This window comes from Sarcophilus harrisii, chromosome 3 (genome assembly GCF_902635505.1).
Source record: "Sarcophilus harrisii chromosome 3, mSarHar1.11, whole genome shotgun sequence".
Taxonomy (NCBI): Eukaryota; Metazoa; Chordata; class Mammalia; order Dasyuromorphia; family Dasyuridae; genus Sarcophilus; species Sarcophilus harrisii.
The window spans coordinates 394,928,271-394,949,635 of NC_045428.1; the positions used below are offsets into that span (position 1 = coordinate 394,928,271).

At 32.5% G+C, this 21,365-nt stretch overlaps 1 protein-coding gene across 1 annotated transcript in view; it reads right to left on the bottom strand.

Moving 5' to 3' along the window:
• Nucleotides 1-534: 534 nt before the first annotated feature.
• Nucleotides 535-21,365, bottom strand: part of AGPS (alkylglycerone phosphate synthase) — a 138,475-nt gene continuing 117,644 nt past the window's right edge. Inside the window, exons 19-20 of the mRNA XM_031960414.1 lie at nt 18,209-18,266; nt 535-3,619 (exon numbers count right to left, since the gene is read on the bottom strand). Coding sequence (XP_031816274.1) covers nt 3,498-3,619; nt 18,209-18,266 — 180 coding nt within the window. The 3' untranslated portion in view covers nt 535-3,497. The remainder of the gene's footprint in view (nt 3,620-18,208; nt 18,267-21,365) is intronic.

Consider the following 21,365-nt stretch of genomic DNA (forward strand, 5'->3'; position numbering starts at 1 on the left):
TTCTTTCTGCTTTTCTCAAGAACTAGATCCCAATCAAAACTGGTATATTTGAAAATTGAATGGGAAATGCAAAAGTGGGAAGAATTTCCTTAATGAAGTCACACCTCCAAAATTTCCATAAGGATGAAAAAAATCAATAAACATTTTTAAATGCCGATATCCTTTTCCCTGTATCATTTAATTTTTGCTTCCTAAGACAGAAAAACAAGTATTTTGTTCTATTTTAATATAGGACAGCAGCTTGAGACAGGTCAGAGCCCAATATGGACAGCTTAAGCAACACTCTAACTTGAAACTGTAGCTTCTCTAATCAAGCAACAGTTAAACAGTGGTAAATAGAATCATATAAGAAAGGAAAACATGGAGGGACATAGATGGAGCAAAACGTGGGATATAATTAGAATTATGACAGCAAACTTCCCAAAGACACTGAAGGGTCCCTCACTTAAGGAACCAGTCAAAACACTTTGTTAATTTATCCAATAGAAGATTAAAAGTGCTTCTAACACAGCTCTATTAATGAGTATAGTCTGGTGAATTTTTAAAGGAGAAACTTTATTCTCTTAAGACTTTAATCAGATATTCATTCAAGACTTTTTCCTCCTCCTGTTAAATACAGTGCTAAGCACAATAAATCCTCAATGACAGATGTCATGCCCTGATTACCAAACTTAACCTAAAATTTCTCTCATGTGTCACCAAAGGTTCAATTTAGGCACACATTGTAAATTACACCCAAACCTTTTACAGGTAGAAATTTTAAGTGTATTTACAACTCTGCCAAAAAAGCATTAAGGCAATAATTTCTTTATCAATTATACCTTTTCACATCAAGCTCTTTGCATCTGATGCAAATTTTTTCACATTAGCAGCAAGTTATATTCCTGCCCCAAGAAAACCCTAACCCAAACGTGATTTAATAAATGTATGCCAATGCCTTGAAAAGATTGAGTAAGTAAAGGAAAAGAAGGTCAGCACTGTGCAGCCCCAAAAATCATATAGGTTAAAGAATTTACGTGTACTTTGTATAAACTTCATGGAAGAATGGAATTAAACGGTTCCACAAAACCATCTCTTCCCAGCTTTAGTCCTCATGCTACCATTAAATCCAGCTATTTCAGGGTTAACAGGTAAAATGTAAGTGCTTTCTGTGCATTAATTTGTAAATTCAGTCCTCTAGAGCATACCAAGTACAGAGGCACATACCAAAAGGTGTGAGAGGAAGGTTCTTATTGACTAAATATCTGTTTGAAACAGGATTGACAAAGAAAGGTGTATTTCAGACTGATGTTGCAGGCAGGTTCCTAACTATAACAAGCAATCATCCCAATCAAAGAATGCAATGTGGGGAAGCCTTGCACACATGAAAAGGAAAAACAGAGATAAATCATGTGTTCCATAAGTTTTATACAGAATAAGGAGCACTTAACCTCAAAAATTAAGAGTTCCCTAATGTCAAGTGCAGATTTCTGAGGTTGTTGAAATATGAAATCCCCAATCAAATGCAAGAGACTGGATTTGCTTGTGAATTTAGAAGTTTTATAAAAACAAAATTTACTAGGAAACACATACATACGTACATTTCCTATAGGCTATTAATACCATATTAATTTCATGTTTAGATTCCCACATCAGAGAATGCTTTTAAACTTATTTTTATGAATAAATGTATTTCATAAAATTCTATAGTTTTAGACGTGATTTTATTCAGCAAATATCCAACTGGTTCAAAAACCAAGGGTTTTGGTTTTGAACAGAGTTCTGATGGAAAGTTTACAATTTTTTAAAAAGAAATTGCTGATGAAGACAGGCAGTTTTTAATAAAGCCATTACTATTTTTGTTGCTATAACAGAAGTATTTGATTTTAATTTGCTTAGAGATTTATATTCATTTATTTTAGGCCAATTTTCACAGTTAAAAATTATTTTGAAATTGTAAAAATAGCGTATTCTCAAATTGTAAATTTTTACTTTACTGGTTAAGGCTACTTCGGATATAAAAGGTATCAAACTGCCCAAAAACACTTTGGAGCCACTGCTACATAGACAGACAGTATGTCCTTTTAAAGGATAGTCTGCACATCGAGTTGCTATATATGATCAAGTACTAATTAAAAAAAAAATTATCAAAAAGTCAGGCATTGCATTAAGAAAAGAATCCATCTCAAAATGTGAATCATGAACCTTGACAAGACAATGATTCAAAGTTTTCAATTCACTTATTTTTAAGATACAGGTTTAAATGTAAAAATGTTTGCTAAATGTGATTAATGTTTGACCTACAATTTAAGAAATATGAAGTTTCAAACTTTTGATTATGGTATATGCACTTTATATACTACAATTGTGGTTACTGTTTAGGTTAAAGCTGTAATTCATAAAGACATCAAACCATTATTAAAAACTAAATTGAAAACTTCACTTTTAGATGAAAATTTGTCATCCAGTTTAGATTGATAAAAAGATTTCAGCATCGAAACTGTTGAGACTTTCAAACAGAGTGCTGAATAATGCTTAAGACAGTATTTGTTTAAATAGCCAAACCACTCATTCTGCCAAAGACGTTAAATAGAGAGGGATTTTTTTTCTTCTGCATCTCAGCAACAAGAAAGTGAAACCAGATACATCAGGACTACAGCGTGAATGAAGGCATTCATTTTATGGTAAACCTGCTCTTCACATACAATATGAGCGATGTCATCTTTTTCTATACAAAACATATGATGAATGAACCAGGATATTACAATAGATTATCCCAATGATACAAATACAATTCAGACTTCAGTGTAAACAAACATACAAAGAAAAAAAATTGTGCTGTAACAGTATAATTTCTATGCCAATTCAAGGGTTTTGATTTTTAAAATAATTAGAAAGGAAAATGCAGGCCAAAACATTTTACAAAATTCAGTGCATCTTTAAAATGCTAGGCTATCTTTATTCATTCAAGAATAATTATTCCTCCATGACTCCTCCCATTCAGGCCTGCTTCCTTTAAAATAGAAGAAGAAAAAAAGAAAGAAAAACCTTTTACATGGAAATGTTCTCTCAGTGGAATCCTTCCCTAGTTATCTGCCTCCCAGAAACTTTTTTCTAAAAGAAGGCTGGATAATCAGTTTCACTAAATAATACCAATACCAATCTTTGTTCTCCAGGCAGAGGAAGCTTCAACACAAAACAGCTGATTGTATCTTCCACTGAAATTACAATCATAAGCTCTGTGCTGCCTAACTAAAACTTGGAATGACTTGCATCTCCAAGTTGGTTGTAAACTGATGCCCTTTACAGTGCGAGAGATTTAGGAACGCCACCTGTCCATCCACAGATGTATAAACAGAGCATAACTCAAGAATAAAAGATTTTTTTATAAATCAATAAACAAAATACACCCCAAATATAGTCCATGATATATTTGATTACTGGGATAACCATAGACTTGTAGACTAAAAAAGCATTTGTGTGTGATTCTTAATTAAGTATATCAGAGAATAATGAATTTATAAAAGGTTCTTGTTTCCAAAGATATTATTGGGGTCCACATATTCCTTGACAGACTTCAGCATTCCAAAGCCGACATCGGAGATAGTTTCCTTCAGCCACTGCTTCCGCAACTTGCCCACTGGAAAAACAAAATCAAAAATGCTTCAATATACACCACGATGCTGGGAGCCAATCAATCTTGTGACCACGAATGAACAAACACTGTGTGATAAATGCTTTTATTCAAAAATGAGAAATGTTTTGCTTTATTTGATTTATTGAGCCCAGCAGACTATCAAGCTCATTAAGCTCAATATATTCCCAGAGGAAGCCTGTGTTCCACACTGTCTCCTTCCTCTTCAAACTATGAAATGGAGATGAAGCTTAGGCTGAGATTAAAGGTCCTTTTACAAATAAAAAATGGAAAGTCTATGTATTTCTTTAAGAAATCAGTCCCTTCAAATTTAGCTATTTGAGAAACAAAAAAAAAAATTTAAAAAATTTTAAGGAAGCAATTTTAAAGATAAAGATGCTTTAAATAAAATGTTCCATATGAATTAGGTAGCCTCATTTAAGGGGGTGGGGGTTCCCTAACAAAAAAAAACTATAGTTTTAGAAAGGATAGCACAAAAGCTAGAAGATTTTAGGGGCCAACTTAAATATAATTTTTAACAAAATAATTAGACTCAACATAGGATATACTACCAAATTACTTTTGACATTTCCATGGTTTTAAATAACATTTTCACCCATTTTTGTTTTATTATACCAAGTTTAAAAAATGCTAAGTAATCAATTGAAAGGCCCATTTCTGAAAGCACACCCTCTTCCCTCAACCGCCCCCCCTCCCACCTTGATTAGTTCCAAATACACAGAAAAGCTCAGTAATATAAATTATGCAGGGGAAAAAGACTCCCTCCCCATTATTTACAAATGAGATCTATGTAAGAGAGTATATCCTTTAAAAAAAAAAAAAATCACTCTCACAATAAACTATGAATACAAAATTACCAAAAATATGTACTTTTGTAAACATCTTATAAGGAAATAGAGAAATCTCATAAATGAGTTTACTGAGTTAGCAAAATACTTAAAAAGTCATTTTAAATGAGAATGGTCATTTAAATGGTCATTTTCCACAGATATTCATTAATTAACTAAAGTCATAAAGAGTGACTTAATAGGTCAATCAAAAAGGCCAACATTCTTTCATTAAAGACAATATAGTATTCAGCCTGTCATCCTAAAATGCAATCCCATTTATCAGGCTGCAGTGATATACTGTAGCATCTGCCTTTTGGAAACCTTAAATACCATTTGAAACTAAACTCAAACCATCTTTTGTGCCCAGTTCTCAGGGTAACCATCAAACTGTCATCAGAATAATAAATGACAGGGACACTGCTGGAAAGCTGAATATTTTTGTTTATGCCTCTAAGGAATAAAGAGCATCAATGGTGCTGAGCGGAAAAAATGCACAATAGAAGAAAAACCTTTGATTCAGTAAGAAAAATTTTAAAAAGGCAAATGTGTTGAGTTAATGTTACAAATATATAATATTTAGGTCCTATAAAAATTTCTCCTCATGCACACATATCTGATCCCTCCCTAATTCTCTCAACAACTCCAAAGTTTCTGGGAGATTCCCCCCAGATTCATTTATAAGTTTAATTATATTGCTGCAAACAAGATCTTTAGCTATTGAGGAGTTGGGGCAACTTGGAGTCCTTTAATAATCTATCCCACATTTAGGCTGCTCAAGTCAGAGAGGTGAAGAACAGTCAATGCCATTCTCAACTATTATCTGTAATATAGTTTCACTGAATGTGTCCTGTGGTTATGGATGTAATTGTCTTGAAAAGACTGCAAACAACTGCTCCAACAAGATGGAGCACATTAGAACCTCAGCAGGATGCCCAACAGCTAGCTTGTCTGCCTGGTTTTACACCTCTAGTAATAATGCAATTCCATGAGGAGCTGAACTAACGTCTGAGAAGCCACCCAACAGCCATTGCATATTTAATGAAGTCACTCACCAAGTGCTGGAAAACAGAAGGTGCTTGGAGTGCATCATTAGTTCTGTCAGAGGGATAATTTACACATCTATCTTGTCAAATTTTCTATGGTTTATACTTTTACAATAATCAATCTAACATACATTTGATTAGTGAACTAGAAAGTTAAAAAAAGCTGTACAGCAGGCAAAGCCTTGGCCTTTCATAAACATATGTGATGGAAGATTTTAACCCCTTGGTAGCAGAGGTCTGTGAGCTTTTGCTGTCATTCATGAAAAACTTGAACTGATATCAAAAATCCCCAGCTTACATCCATGGTAAGGATCTAGTTTAGTTTATAAGCTCAAATTGTTGTAGGGCACATTCTTTGCAACTACAAGAGCAAGTAGGAAGGAAAATACAAATAAAATGCTAAATCAAAAGACAGAAGAATGACATGGAAGTCTTTCTGAGGTTTGGTCACATGGGTAAGCAATTTAAAAAAAAGTCACCAAAGCAGGCCTATATTTTGAAGTGGGGAAGATTTCATTATGTTCTAAAATCCTTGAACACTTGAACTGATTCTGAATAATATTTTTACAAAATATTTTCTGTATATGAAAATTGTTATCTACTGAAAGACAGGAAGAATTTATATTCAGAAATGATACTAAGTATATGTATACACATATGGAGCTAAGAATGAAATTTCAAGCATTTAGAATTGAGAATCATCTGTCTCCCCCAATGACATACCAAGTGGAAAAGGATTTTTGAAAAAAGCTGCTAAAGCTCAAACATGAAGAGATGCAATAAACACAAATAACCTAAGTTTAGATATTCTATCTTATGCTATTCTTTTAATGAGATCGTTACAATATGAAATTGAAATTTCTTATTTGTAAGGAACACAACTTTTGAGAAATCACCAGAAACTGGTTTTCTTGAGCTTGATTTTGCTGCTAGGTGGGAGTAAAAGATAGTGCTAGAAAGAAAAAACATGTAAGTCTGATTAAAAATGTAGCAGATGCAAGGGCCACAAACCAGGGGGAATGGACTTTGAGAAGTCCTTATCTATATTTCACTGATGTTCAAATTATACACATATAGTTATATTGATATCTATATGAGTTTACATGATATAGCACTTAGAAATATGCTAATTCAAGTACCAATACCTGTCACTTTGTTGTTTTTAAAAACCAGATAGTTAGCTGAAAGAGTAGATTATATTATATGACCTTGAATAAGTCAACTACTCTGGGTCTACATTTTTGATAATATTGTGGCCTAATCACATTAAAATATTTTGAATCAATAAATAATACTTGCTGGATGAAAAGATATTTTAAAACAATTTCCTACAGACTTCACTTATAGAAAAGCAAAGACTGAAATGAGTCCTTGAACTGGGAATGAGACTCAAAAAAAGCAGAGAAATAGAAGTGAAACAAAGTCCAATTCTTTTAGTACTTGAGATTTTATTATCCTGAATATTCTTCTATTATCTTCTACACTGACTATACAATTCTATCTCAAATATTGCCCTCCCCACCAATAGTAGTAATTGAACTTCTTGTAATGGATGAAACAGCCAATGGTTCAAAATTGTCTTATGTAATTAGCCATTCAATTCAATTCAGATACCCAGAGATCTTTTCAAAGAACTATAAGCCTCAAACAAATAAGACTTTATTTTTAGGTTCTGGTATTTTGGAACTGGCCAGATCCCAATACAAGGCAAAGAATGATGGGAAGTTTCTGCTTCTTGACCCATATGAAGATCTGACATTCCCTCAGAGGGTTTTTAACCTACACATTTGTTCACACCATAAAACACTGTTTTTTCTTGGAAGTACAAGCTGGATATTAGCCAATAGATCCATCAAATGAAAAATGTTAATGTTTAAGAAAAATTAGAATATGACTAAGACTTGATGTTAAGATGATAATGGGCTTAATTATACTGGATTTCTTTTTACTAAATTGTTCAACTTCTTTTCTCCTTCTGAAATCTTTGCTTTCATTTCATCAAGACAACCAATTCAGTGGCACTGAGAACATAAAATGTCAATGAAGGTCTTAGAGTTGTGGATAAATTTTCTAGCCTACAAACTGCATATAATATTTTTCTTCTTGTTACTAAATAATTCATGATGTTCTGGGCAATACATATGGCCATACTGATTATAAATGACTGGAACAAGGATCAATTAATGACCAGATGACGAAAACTAATTTTTTTAAAAACATGTTTTTTAAAGCACAGCAGTCATTCATTTTAATTCAAATTGTTGGAAATTGCTTCTTTTTTTCCAATGTCAGTCAGGCTTGTCCCTTCTCAGGCAGCAGTCTGGTGGCCCTTGAGGAACCCTCATTTTGGTGCTAACCTTGGGGTAGATATCTAGTTAACTTTAGCTTTAAAGCAGATCAAAACTCCCAAATTCAAGGAATTCACTAGCCTCAATCTCCACAAGAGCACAGATTACAGGACTGTTAAAGTTAATAGTTTCAACAAGTTTTAGTTAATTCTCTAGGATTCTCTAAGTATACTATCATACCATATGCAAAGAGTGAGTTGTTTTTTTATAACTATTCTGGTTTCTTCAATTTTTTTCTTCTCTTATTGCTATCGTTAGGACTTCTAATACAGTATTGAAGAATATTGATATTAAAAAGGAAAAAGAATCATTTGTAGCATGTTTTTTTGGTAGTAGCTAAGAATTGGAAATTGAAAAGCTGCCCATTAATTGGGGAATGACTAAACAAGCTGTGTCACATGATTGTGATGGAATATTATGGTACTCTAAGAAATGACAAGCAAGATGATTTCAGAAAAGCCTGGAAAGACATATATGAACTGAAGTAAAGCCAAGTGAGTAGAATGAGAACAATGTACATACATACAACAACAATATTGTATTAAGAACTATAAATGGCATCTCTTTTCAACAATATAATAATCCAAGACAATCACAAAGGACTAATGATGAACCATATTATCCCCTAAAGAGAGAGAAGTGATAGTGTCTGAATACAGATAAATTAATATGGAAATGTTTAATATATTGTACATGTTAAAAAAAAAAAAAAAAAAAAAAGGAATAGTGGTGATAATGGGCACTCTTGTTTCAACTTTGATCTTATTTGGAAGGCTTCTAGACCATCTCCACTCCAGATAATGCTTGTTGATGCTTGATGATGAGTAGTATCTATACCATTTTAAGGAAATCTGTATTTATTCCTATGCTTTCTAATGTTTTTTAATAGAAATGAGTGCTTATTTTGTTAAAAGCCTTTTTTTGCATTTACTGGGATAATTATGTGGTTTTTTGTTATTGATTTGATCAGATTAAGTTTTCTTAATATTGAAGCAGGCCTGAATTCCTGGCAAATATCCCACCTGGTCCAAGTACACAATCATTGTGACATATTGCTGTAATCTCCCTGTTTGTTTTTAAAAAATTTAAATTTTTTGCATTAACATTCATTAAGGAAACTAGTAGGTTTTTTCCCCCGTTTTTGTTCTTCATGGTTTAGATATATGAATCATATTTTTGTAGGAAAAGGAATTTGATAGCACTCCTTCTTTACCTATTTTTCCAAATAGCTTATATAGTATTGGAATTAATTGTTCTTTAAAAGTTTGGTAGAATTCACTTGTGAATCCATCTGGCCCTAGGGATTTTTTCTTAGGAAGCTCACTTGTGGCTTGTTCAATTCCTTTTTCTAAGATAAGGTTATTTAAGTATTTTATGTTCTCTTCTATTAATCCAGGCAATTTATATATTTTTAAAAACATTAATCCATTTCACTTAAATTGTCAATTTCGCAGGCACATAATTTGGCAGAAGAGCTTCCAATAATTACTTTTATTTCAACTTCATTGGTGGTACATTCGCCCTTTTCATTTTTGATATTAGTAATGTTTTTTTCTTTTTTAAACCGAATTAACCAATGGCTTATCTATTTTTTCCCAATACATTAGCTCCCACTTTTATTCATTAGTTAATTTTTTTTTTAATTTTTTAAAGTTTCAGTCTGCTTTGCTGGTTCACTGATGATTAGACTGAACTAAGTTTTGACAAATGTTTATTAAGAACCCACAATATGTAAAGCACTATACTAGCTATTTGGGAGACAAAGACAAAATCAAAACATTTCCTGACCTTGAGATGTGCTTCCATTCTATTGCAGAAATGAATCAGTTGCAAAACTAAGTAATTATGAGTTCATTAAAGGAGGAAAGAAGAAACAACTACTCAGGAGAATGAAGACATTCTGCAAAGGTGAAAAACAGCCCTCAGCAATAAACTGAATATGAGGCAAAAGGGATGCAGGGAGGAGTCAAGAATGACACCTAAACTGTGAGCCTGAGGGATTGGGAGGATGATGGTGCCCTAGATGATGATAAGGAAATTCAGAAGAGAAAGGGGCTCAAGGGAAAAGAGAATGACTTCAGTTTTGGTCATGCTGAGTTTTAAGATGTCTACTGCTGTAAGATAAATATCTAAAAGGCAGAACTATAAGACTGGAAATCAAGAAAGTTACAGAAAAGATACATAAGTCAAAATCATGAGGCTAAAATCCACTGAAGATTGTGAGATTATCAAATTAAGCATAAAGCAAGAAAAGAGTCCAGGACAGAACTCTGGGGACAACTATGGCCAGGTGAAGTAACTTGAAAGAGACATTGGCAGACTAAGAAGGAACAAACTGGAGAGTGTCATCCTAAGAAATTGAGAAAAGAGTATCAAAGAGGACAGAGTGATCAACAGTGTCAAAGACTGCAGAGAGATTGAGGAGAACGAGTCCATTGACTTTGGCCATTTGACTTAATCTGTTGATATTCTTGGAGAGAGCAGTTCTGAAGGACTAAGGCCAGAAACCAGACTATAAGGAGTGAGTGTGAGGAGAAAAAGATGGGGACACTATTGTTGATGGCCTTTTCAAGACGTATGATTATAAAGGGCAGAAGAGATATTGGACAACAGTTGGGATCAAAGCTCAAGTGAAAGTTTTTTGAGGATACAGGCAACATGGCCATGTTTTTAGGCAGCAGAGAAGGAAGAGATCAAAGATAAGTGAGACAGCAATCTGTTTGGAGCAGAGGAGATGAAATGGGATCCTCTGAGTAGGTAGAAGGGATCAGACTTGGTAAGGGGGAAGGCCACTCCATCATGTGACACAGAGATGAAGGAAGAGAAAGTGACAAAAAAGTATCTGAGTGTAAGGAGATGAGAAGAGGAAGATCCTGGTGAATGGCCTCAATTTCCTCCCCCTCACTCCCCAGTAAAATATGAGGCAAGATTCTCAGCTAAGAGAGTAGTGGGAAGAGAATGCATGGCAAGTTTGAAGAAGGATGAAAATTTTTAGAAAGTCACTGGGAAAACCATTTTAGTTTTTATTTCCATCCTATCCCACTCTTGCTTCTTCTGTAGTCTGTAAATAAAAGATTTTAAGGGAGTAAGGACAATGAGAAAGGATGAGGTAATACTATTTACTGAGGTAAATTCGACTGCTATAAACTTAAAAGTGCAATTCCTTTCTAATCTCAATCAACAATAATGATTCCTTTAGGATCACAGTGATATAGAAGGCTAAATAAGAGTAGAGGAAAAGGTATAAACATATTTCAATTGTGCCTTTTTTTCTTTTCTTTCTTTCTTTCTTTTTTTTAAAAAAGAAGCATTTATACAGAGTTTACCTCTTTTTAACTTACAGGGACAACATTATATGTATAGCAGATAAAGGCCTAGACTTGAGAGTTAGGAATAACATCAGTGGAATGACCTCAGGCAAGTTAACATTTTTGGGACTTAGTTCTTATGTGTATAATAGAATAATTATAGCACCTGAGGATAGAATGAGATAATATATATAAAGCATTTTGTGTATTTTAAAGTGCTATACAAATGGAAGGTATTTATTACTATATTGGGGAGGGTGGGGATGGAAGAAAGATGTTTTTTTTAAAAATCTATGTTGACTCTTCATAATTGGAAGACAATAAAGAAGGAGAAGGGTAGTTAGATGAGGCAGTAGATAGAGCACTGGGTGTAGAATCAGGAACAGTTATTTTCCTGAATTCAAATCTGGCCTCAGACACTCACTAGCTGTGTGACTCTGGATGTCACTTTACTCTTTTGTCTCAGTTTTCTCATCTATAAAATTAGCTGGGGAAGGAAATGGCAAACCACTTCAGTATTTCTGCCAAGAAAATCTCAAATGAGGTCATGACAAGTTAGAAATGACTAAAATGATTGAAATAATATAGAAGTTAATATCCTACCTTAGGTATTGCATTGTTTCTATGTCAAATATTATATTGTAATAGATAAAGCCAGATCAGAAAGAGAAACTCTTCTTTAAAAACATTATAATTTCTTTAAATTCAATTCAAAAAAAGTTCAATAAATACTTGCTATGAGCAAAGGCACAAATATTTCTGTCACTCTTCCCTCCAAATTGCCAGGGTAATAACACATATTTTAAATGGGGTTATATAAATCTTTTTTGATGCTTCACTTCTGAATTTTGACATTTCTAAAGTTAATAGATGAAATAAAACGACCGCTGTGATATTTCTATTAGCTGGGAATAGTCGAAACAATTAACTAAAGTCTAAGGTTCTACCTTCCTGAATTTTTTTAATCTCCCTTTCCCATGTCTATCTCACATACCTCTGTCACACCTGTCTTCTAGATACCAAATACAGTGATGAAAGAATTCCTGTTAAGAAGAAGAAATGTCATGCAACTGCTATAACAAGAATGAGTAAGGAATGATGAGATCTTCCAATATCTAGTTCCATTTAAATATTCAAAATCTTTGATTTCTCTGTTTTGAAGGCTCAATCTCCTGGGGAAAAAAAAATAGCTCACCATTGTGTCAACATGTCTCTCCAGTGGCAACTAACTGGACCAGGCTATGATTTCCAAGTTACTCTTCAGATCCCAAGTTTGCTTAGGCTTCATGAAGTCCAGTAACACTTTTAGGACAATAGTCTCATTTGGAAATTGGTAAATATCTGATAATTTCAGTTGAATACTGATAAATGTCAAGAATTAGTGACTAATTAAAAGAACTGAATCTAGTGCTGTTATAAATTTACTGATAGTCATCATTTTTCTAATTGAAAGAATTGTAATACACCATATGATAATAGAGATTACATAACTTTTTTTGAGAACACTAGAGATGATGGTCACATTAGGCCATAATTAGGACACACTAACTGACTTTTCACAGGTCAGAGACCATCTGTTAGAAATGATCTGCTAGCTACTATATCACTGTATGAAAGATTATGAGAAGTCAATTATAATACCCTTATAGTAATGTAGGATAGGCAATTCTCAGAGTGTAATTACTCAATGTTCAAATATCCTTTATATTAATGGTCAGTCTTATTTACAATAGGACAGGTTTCCTCTGTCATTCTGGAGAGAAAAGTGCTTTCTGCCATTCACCTCGGGTACTGGCCTCTTTACAGATGTGACAGGGTCAGATGTCCCATCTCCTGCTTTTCACCTAAGGAAGCTGATACTATGATTGGCAAAGTGGAACAAAAATAGAGAAATAGCATGTTCATGGTGCTCTCTCATTTACTCTCATTGCTACAAGATACAGATTTCATCATTCCATAGGAAAAATTGTCATAATGGATACACAGGTCCCAGATCAGGTCAGGTCAGGTCAAACCTCCCAAAACCTATTTAATGTATAAAGTAGCAGAAATAGCAAAGAAATAAACATGGTAAGTTTTTATGTGGAGAACAACAGCAATTTATAAGAAATAATACAAAAAAGTGATGGCTGTCATTTACTTATCACTCATGCTCTCTCTTCTTGCTTCAAAACTTTTTGTTATCTTTGATTATAAGAAATTGCACAAAGTGATGGATGTTATTTGCTTATCTTTATTACTCTCTCTTACTTTAAAGCTTTTTTTATCTTTGGATCAATAAGGGTTGAAAGTTTGCCTCTACTAATTTTCTCCGCTCTGCTACTAGGAAAGATTCTGATACATCAATTACATTTGGGGGGAAAAAAACAACAACTATTTCCAAAGGAGATGAGGAAACTTAAGTTACTGAACTCTGAGTTAGGAACAGGGAATAATCACTGATGCACTGTATTATTAAAATGAAACTTTTGAACTTGCTTTCAAAAACAAGCGAGCAAAGAACATTTTTAACACAACTATTTGGTTCATGTTTTTTTTTTTTTTTTTAAATTTCTAATTCTCAACCAGTAATTTTATGCCTAGTTTTAGAAGACTAATAATTTTAAAAACCTAGCCATAAATTAAATATGCTTCTAATGTAAACTTTGTTGTTTAAACTGACCAGTTCTTCATTTACAAAAACAAGCTCTATGAAGATTAAGTTAAGCAGGCTTTATATTTCCTATAGCCTCGAGTCCCAGACTACATCTGTTTTCTTTGATACACAAAACCAGAGTTAAAATAGCTCCATTTATCACAGCATGATTGTAGGCAGACAAACCAGCCTGTCTGTTTCCAGATAGTGAAAGCAACTGTTATTAATCACAATTACAGGCCAAACACAACAAGAGAAATTGCATCAATATTCTCCCAACCCCCAACCCTACTTCTCAAAAGTGGTACTTAGAATGTCATGACAGGGGATGAAGGTCAGTAAATAAAGAGGATACTATGAGGTTAATTCTGAGTATCAACTTTTTGACACATTATACAAAATCTTGCCATATAATCAAAAAAAGTTCTCCTTCCAGATGAGTCCCATTCAACAGTTTATCTGTATAACTATCAGTCCCTGCTATTCAAAAATTAAAATACATACAAAATTCATATTAATATGAATATTTTCTATTTACCATTTTGTTTTGTAGTGATCAATATTGCATATATTAAAATGAATACACAAGCAGCAATCCTGAAGAGTAATTTAGAATTTTAACTACAAAATTACTAATAGTTTTTAAAGAATGATAGCTTATTAAAATTAGTTTTCTAAAAGTAATTTTATTTATAGCAATATAATAAAAATCCACTGCTTTTCTTACATAGAAAAACACAGCACTTTGTATTGAATGAGAATTACTGTTGGTAATAGATTAAGAAAAAAGTATTAATGGATGACAACAAAATCTCTTACCCTCTAGTGCTTCAATTATTTTCAAATAAACTGAATCTATTTCATCAATAGTTAGAGTAAGATACAGTCTATATTGATATACTTCTTAGATTTTGTTTAAGAAACTACAAATCCAACAATTTGGGATAGAATTACCTGGTAAACATACAAAGGCTATTTCTGTTTTAAAAGCAAAGTATATAGAAGATCATGTGGGCATCAAAATACAGACTGAAATGTCTGGTGTATTCAGGATGTGGAGGAAAAAGATGTTACTTCTTTTTACTTATCCAGTGTTAATTTCATTTAAAAACATTCAATATCAACTTTCTCATATATATATTTGAGGAAAAGCCCACTTTTATGATAAAATTCCATGGCATGTACAAAATTAAAGCCAAGTCAGTAATTCTCATTTTATATAAAAGCAATAAACCTTTCACAAAATTATAAAAACAAAATAGATAATAAAAACAAAAACTTTTCCAAGTATATTTCAGTATGGATTTATAATTAGATTTGGTTAATACTTTTTTAAAAACAAGATATAGAAACAATAATCTAAGCATATGTGATATTCTATGCTTTCAGATGGTACCTAAATTATTTCAGATAATTTAAACAATATTAAATATCCCCCCAAAAAAGGTTTTCTACTCAATGTATCAAATGGAATAAAAACCTTTTCTTGGTAAATTGTTATATAAGGAGGAAATCTCCAATGTATAACTAAATCAAATTATTTTATTATGCCTAAATGTATCACATAATGTTCAAAAAGGTAAGCCATCAAGTGGGGTCTGAAAATAGTTTTTTTACACAGGAAATTTTACTGTAATCTGATCTGACCTGCAGTCATTTTATTAATAATTCTGAGAAACATGAATCTAAACCAAAAAGATCCTGTCAGTACAAAACAACCAGAAAATAAGATCATTCACATCGGTAACTGATACAGGGAAATATGATGTATGTATGAGTAACACAATAAAATGAACTAGAATGAACCCCAAAATGAACTAGCCTACATTCATTCATATAGCACTTTATTTGTTCATAACCTACTTCAAAAATGGGTATTTTATGACAAGGTTCCTTTGATATAAACCCGAGGTTATATAATAGTAATCTTATGCCTAAAGTCAAAAAACAGCATTCCAGATTAAACAAAAACTGCAGAACTCATGGATCTAATGTAGAGTTAGAAAGAATTCAGAAAACCCTTCATTCCTATCACTTTGGATACTTGTAGCTGAGGGGACCTGGGCAGGCCATTCTCTTTTGAATCTTATTTCAGTTTTCTCATCTGTAAAATAAAATCTGTAATAGCTATCTAATAGGATTGTTGGGAGACTCTTAATGAGTTGACTATTTAAAACATTTTACAAACAATAAATCATTATGTAAATATCATTTATAATTCTTATTAGGTAATATTTTGAATAGAATGAAGAGGAGCAATTTACATTTATCTTTAGACAACTAAATAAATTTTATCCAATGTATATAACATGGTTGAACTACTGTTTAACTTGGCTCAAAGGACATGAAATGTTTTCAAGATAACATTGTTTATGCTACTGCATGAAACAATTTCGCTTTGGCATTTATCTTCACTTGGAAGATGAAGAATAGCTTACTTGTAGCTACGTCAGTAAATAAATTATCTATTATTTCCATCCTCATGAAGATAAATGTCATTGAGATTAACACATACCCAGCAAAGCCTTGGCATAAACACACATAAAATATACGTCATGAAAATATTGTTAAACTTCATGATACAGTCTCTATTATAAAAACAAAAAACTACCTCTTTGTTTAATTTAGTCAGTCAATGCAATGATTTTCTAAACAATTATATAGCATTGAGAAAAATTTTAAATAATTTATGTGGTTAAAAAATCTAAACATCTGTAAATTGAGTAGCATGCAATTTTTATGAAAGCTTAAGACTAAAATTGCAATATAATAGCAAGATTAGGGTTGGGCTCTTGGCTTATTACATAGATGTTTTTATACTTTAAAAGGAATTTAATATCCCTGGCTCCTCTCTTCTCTTCAATTCTGGATAGAGAGAAAGGAAAGAGAGAGGATAAAGAGTTCACTTTGATACTTGTTAGCAGTTCTTTTAAAAGACATATGATAATGAGGATAGAGTAAAATATCAGAAGTTGGAGGATAATTTTTTTATCCAAACTTCTAGAAGCAGACAATAAGTAATCAGCTTTGATAAATTGATAAATTTTATAAATTAATACTACCATTTTTCTTCACAAAATCATTTTTCCTTCTATAACTAAAATACTATTCTAAAAAAAAATTTCCAATTATCAAAATACAGATACTGCATTCTATTTGTCCAAGAATAAAATTAAAAAGGATATATTTTTTTAAAAATTTCTAATGGAAAAAATAAGAAAGTATCTGCAAATGAGCATCTTATTAGGTGTTTTTAGCTTCTTTGTTGTATTTTTGGTGGCATCATGGAACTCTTCTCTCCAGCCTATTTATTGGCAGTATGAGAACATTCCCCCAAATAGGCAAAAAGATAGAAAAAAATAACTTTTCATTATAAATTGGGATAGATTTTCTTGATTCAATACCACATATCTTCTAGAAGTCACATGAATTCAATTGAAAGTAGCTTTGTTATTTAATAGAGACCAGACTCCCCTCATTACACCATCTTTAATATTAAAATCCTGAAAAATAATAACATAACAGACCACTGGAGAACAGCTGATCAAATTATGGTATATGCGTGTTATGGATATCACCGTATAATAAAGAAATAATGACTATGAATGAACTCAAAGAAATGAGATTTAAAGGAAATGATGAAAAATAAAAAGTAAAGCGAAAAGAATATTTTCACTATAATTGTGTCATTAAAAACAATGATAACAGGGCCAGCAAGATGATGCAATGGATAGAGCACCAGCCCTGAAGTCAGGAGGACCTGAGTTCAAATCTGAACTCAAACACTTAACACTTCCTAGCTGTATGATCCTGGGTAAAGTTACTTACCTCCAATTGCCTCAGCAAAACAAAACAAAACAACAAACAAAAAGATGAAAACAATTTCATGGTAATTACAAAGATTATCTTCAAAAATATCATGGAAACAAAATTATTTTGAGGGAATTACTATTTTTAAAACAAATAGATGATTTGAAGGTGTTAAACAACTGATAATTAAAAAAAAAACAAAGACAAGTTTACAATCTCAGTTACTGTTTTGATCATTTCTATATTTTTTTATTTATATACTTGAATCCGTTCTTTCAATAGAAGCAAATTTAAAAAAAGAAAACAAACACTGGATTTGAAATTAAATAACTTGGTCCACTGCCCTTTCTTCCTGAGACTCAGTTTCCTCATCTGTAAAATGGAGATGATCATAATAACTGGCTTATACAACTAACAGCAGTTTTGTAACAGCATTTCTTTTGTAAAGATCATTATAAAAATGAGAATAATGATGATGACGACAATTTTTCTCCAGCAAAAAATCCTCTATGCCAATTCAGTATTTCTAAAGAAATTCCAATAAATTATTAAATGCACTTACAAATCGGGAATTTTATGAATCCTAAACAAAATTATTACCTCCATGATGATGTGACAGGCTTCCTCCATTGGCAAGGATTTCCTCTCTAGCAGCTGCCTGAATTTGAAAACAGTAAAATAATTTTTACTTAACCTTTACTTTGCAAAGTTAAGAAAGATGCAGGTTTTAACCAAAGCACATATTTCCTGTAAGCCTCAAAACTTAGAACTATACCAGGAACTTTGAAATATTATGCAAGTAGTACTGGCCTATACAAAATGACAGCAATTTGTTATAAGTATTCCTTCACTAAACTCCATAATCTCTACAAGTGTTTTGAACACACAGAATGACAAAAAGGTAATAAAATTCATTTATTAGCTCCAGATTGTGACAAGTTATCTGCAAATAACAGGAAATAAAAGGTGATACTAACTCTACATTAGTCAGTATTATTCCTGCACACAAAGAAGTATTATTCACAAAAATATCAGAGACTAACCATAAATGTCTAAGGGTTTTGCTAATGTGTTTGATCAGTTTAATTGTTCTGAAAGGTCAAAGAATCTTTGAGTGATTAGTGATATTTTATTTATTTTTTAGCCAGACCTCAGGCTTCATTAAATCAATCAACAAGCATTTATTAAGCACTTATGTGCCAGGTACTGAGAATACAAAAATAAAAAGTAAAGTAGTCTTGCTACCAAGAACTAACATTCTTATCAGGGTGGACAACATGTACATATAATAAAGATATACAAAATAAATACAAGGTAATGGGGAGTGGGATTAACAGGTGTTAGGAAATCAGGAAAAGTTTTATTTAGAAGGTGGTACTTAAGCAAAGGTGAGAAAGATGTACACTAAGTTTCAGAGAAATCAGACTGAGGAACAGAAAGAAGATCAGTTTGTATGGGAAGACCAAAATATAAGGGAAGGGAAATGATATGTAGTAAGACGGGAAAAGTATCCTAGGGTCAAATTCTAAAGGGCTTTAAAAGCCAAACAAAGGAGTTTAGAATTGATCTTAGGAAGAAAAAGGAAATTATTCTACAAGTGATAAGACTCATGCTTTTGGAAAATAATTTGCAGCTATGTCAAGGATAGATTGGCATGAGGAGAACTTGAGGTAGGGAGGCCAACTGGAGTCTCATGCAGTTTTCTAAATTCTGCGGATTTGACTTAGTCTGACAGCTGTGAGAAATACTTTAGAGGAAAAATTGGCACTGGTAAGACATATAGAAAAAGAAGTGTGAGGAACTTAAGATAATGTTGATCTGACACTGAATGACTTTAGAAAGCTGGTGGTACTTTTGACAGAAATGGGGAAGTTTGAAAAAGAGGCAAGTTCTACAAAAAAGATAAGTTTTAGACGTAAGTTGAGAAGACTATGGAACATCAATGGGATAGGGAATTTGATCAATTTGGACACCTCTGCAATTTAATCTGAGAATTGCATATATATAAAGCTTAGAGAGCTCTATAGTGCTAATTTTAAAATATGATTTAATACATTATTTTCTCAAAATGGGAGAGGCAGCTAGGTGTGATAACAGATAGTATGCTGAAAAACCTAGCTTCAAATCCTGCCTCAGACACCTAGCTATGGTAACTTTAGGCAAGTAACTTTTTCACCTGTAAAATAAACATGATGCTCATTCACAGGACTGTTGTGAAGATCAAAAGAGATAAAAATAGAGAACATTTCAAAAAACTCAAAGAGTTTTATAAATGTTAACAATTGTTATTATTTTTAAAGTATATTGAACAGTAATGTTGAAATAATTCTCCTCCTATGTGAGGACCAAACCAAACTTTTTGAAATTCTATGCCTACTTTGTGTTAAAAGCCTGAAAGATAAACAGTAAGAAATAAACAACTAGAATAAATGAAGTATCAGAAAATTAAAGTTGCAGAAATTGGGATCACAGTCATCTTTCAATTATTTATGATTAGATTATCCTTGGTACCTGGGAATTTGATCAGTCAAAAAAAATTTATTAAGTGACTACTAGGCACTAGGCACCATGCAAAATACTCCAATTCTTAGCATGGCATAGCGTATACTAAGCCACCAAAATTCAGTTCAGGTTAGGAAAATGTCAAAAATGTACGAAGTACAAGTTATGACTGGTGTGCACGCACATGGTGTGCATACACATGAAGTAGTATTTCAATTTAAACCTAAATGATAAACTCTTCCTCATTTTCAATTCAAGATTTCAGGATCTGAATATCCATGCTGTGAGACCCTATTCCTGCTTAGAGATATGACACAAAAGCCATCTATTTAGCTTACCACACATTTAGTATTTATAATGGAGCTTAGTAAAGAACAACAAAAGGTATCCAAACTAATGTGAAAGACCACAAATCTTAGTCTAACCCAAGTTTGGCTGAGCCTCCCCAGTTCATGTCATTCAATCTGTCACTCCTCTTGCACTGGGAGGAAGTAAAAGAAAAAAAGATGACCCAGAGCACAGCATCCTACTATGGCTGGCAAAAAATGTCCAAGATATAAGAACCTCTAGAACTTATCCCATGAAATTGTTAAGGATATCCTGTACAATACTGGATTATTTGTGTTTGCCATTCTGCAGTAGTATATATAATTAGAAGCCAATTCTATTTTTCTTGGGGAAAAGAAGTACAGGTAAATAGTAATAAAATAACTACATTAAAATCTGCAGAAAAACAATGAGGGATTGGATTTGAAGTCAGAATACCCGAGTTTGAATTCTGGCTATCTGTAATGACCTTTGTGACTTTAGACAAATGCCCTGACTTCTTGGACCTCAGTTTCCTCATTTATAAAATAGGAAGGTTGTATATAAAACCTCAACATGAAAACATTCCTGTTATCACTAAAGCAGGAAATATAAAAAAATTTATTGCAGCTATGGGGTTGACCTCTAGAGCAGTTACCATCTGGATACATTCTACTGCCAAAGTGATATCATGGGGCTCCTGAGCCTTTTGTATAATTCTTTTGTACCAACTGCTATATGTTAAAAACAAGACTAAAGAATTTACAACCTATAGATAAGAATGGGACTGTTATTTTGCAACCAAGCCAAAACACTAAGGGAATGAATGTGCACAGTCCTTCTATGAACTAGCAACTGATATAATAATTTATGATCAAAGATTATCAAGTTAAGCATCAAAAATATTACAATTTGACTAAAAATAATTAAGAAAAATAAGTTCTTTATT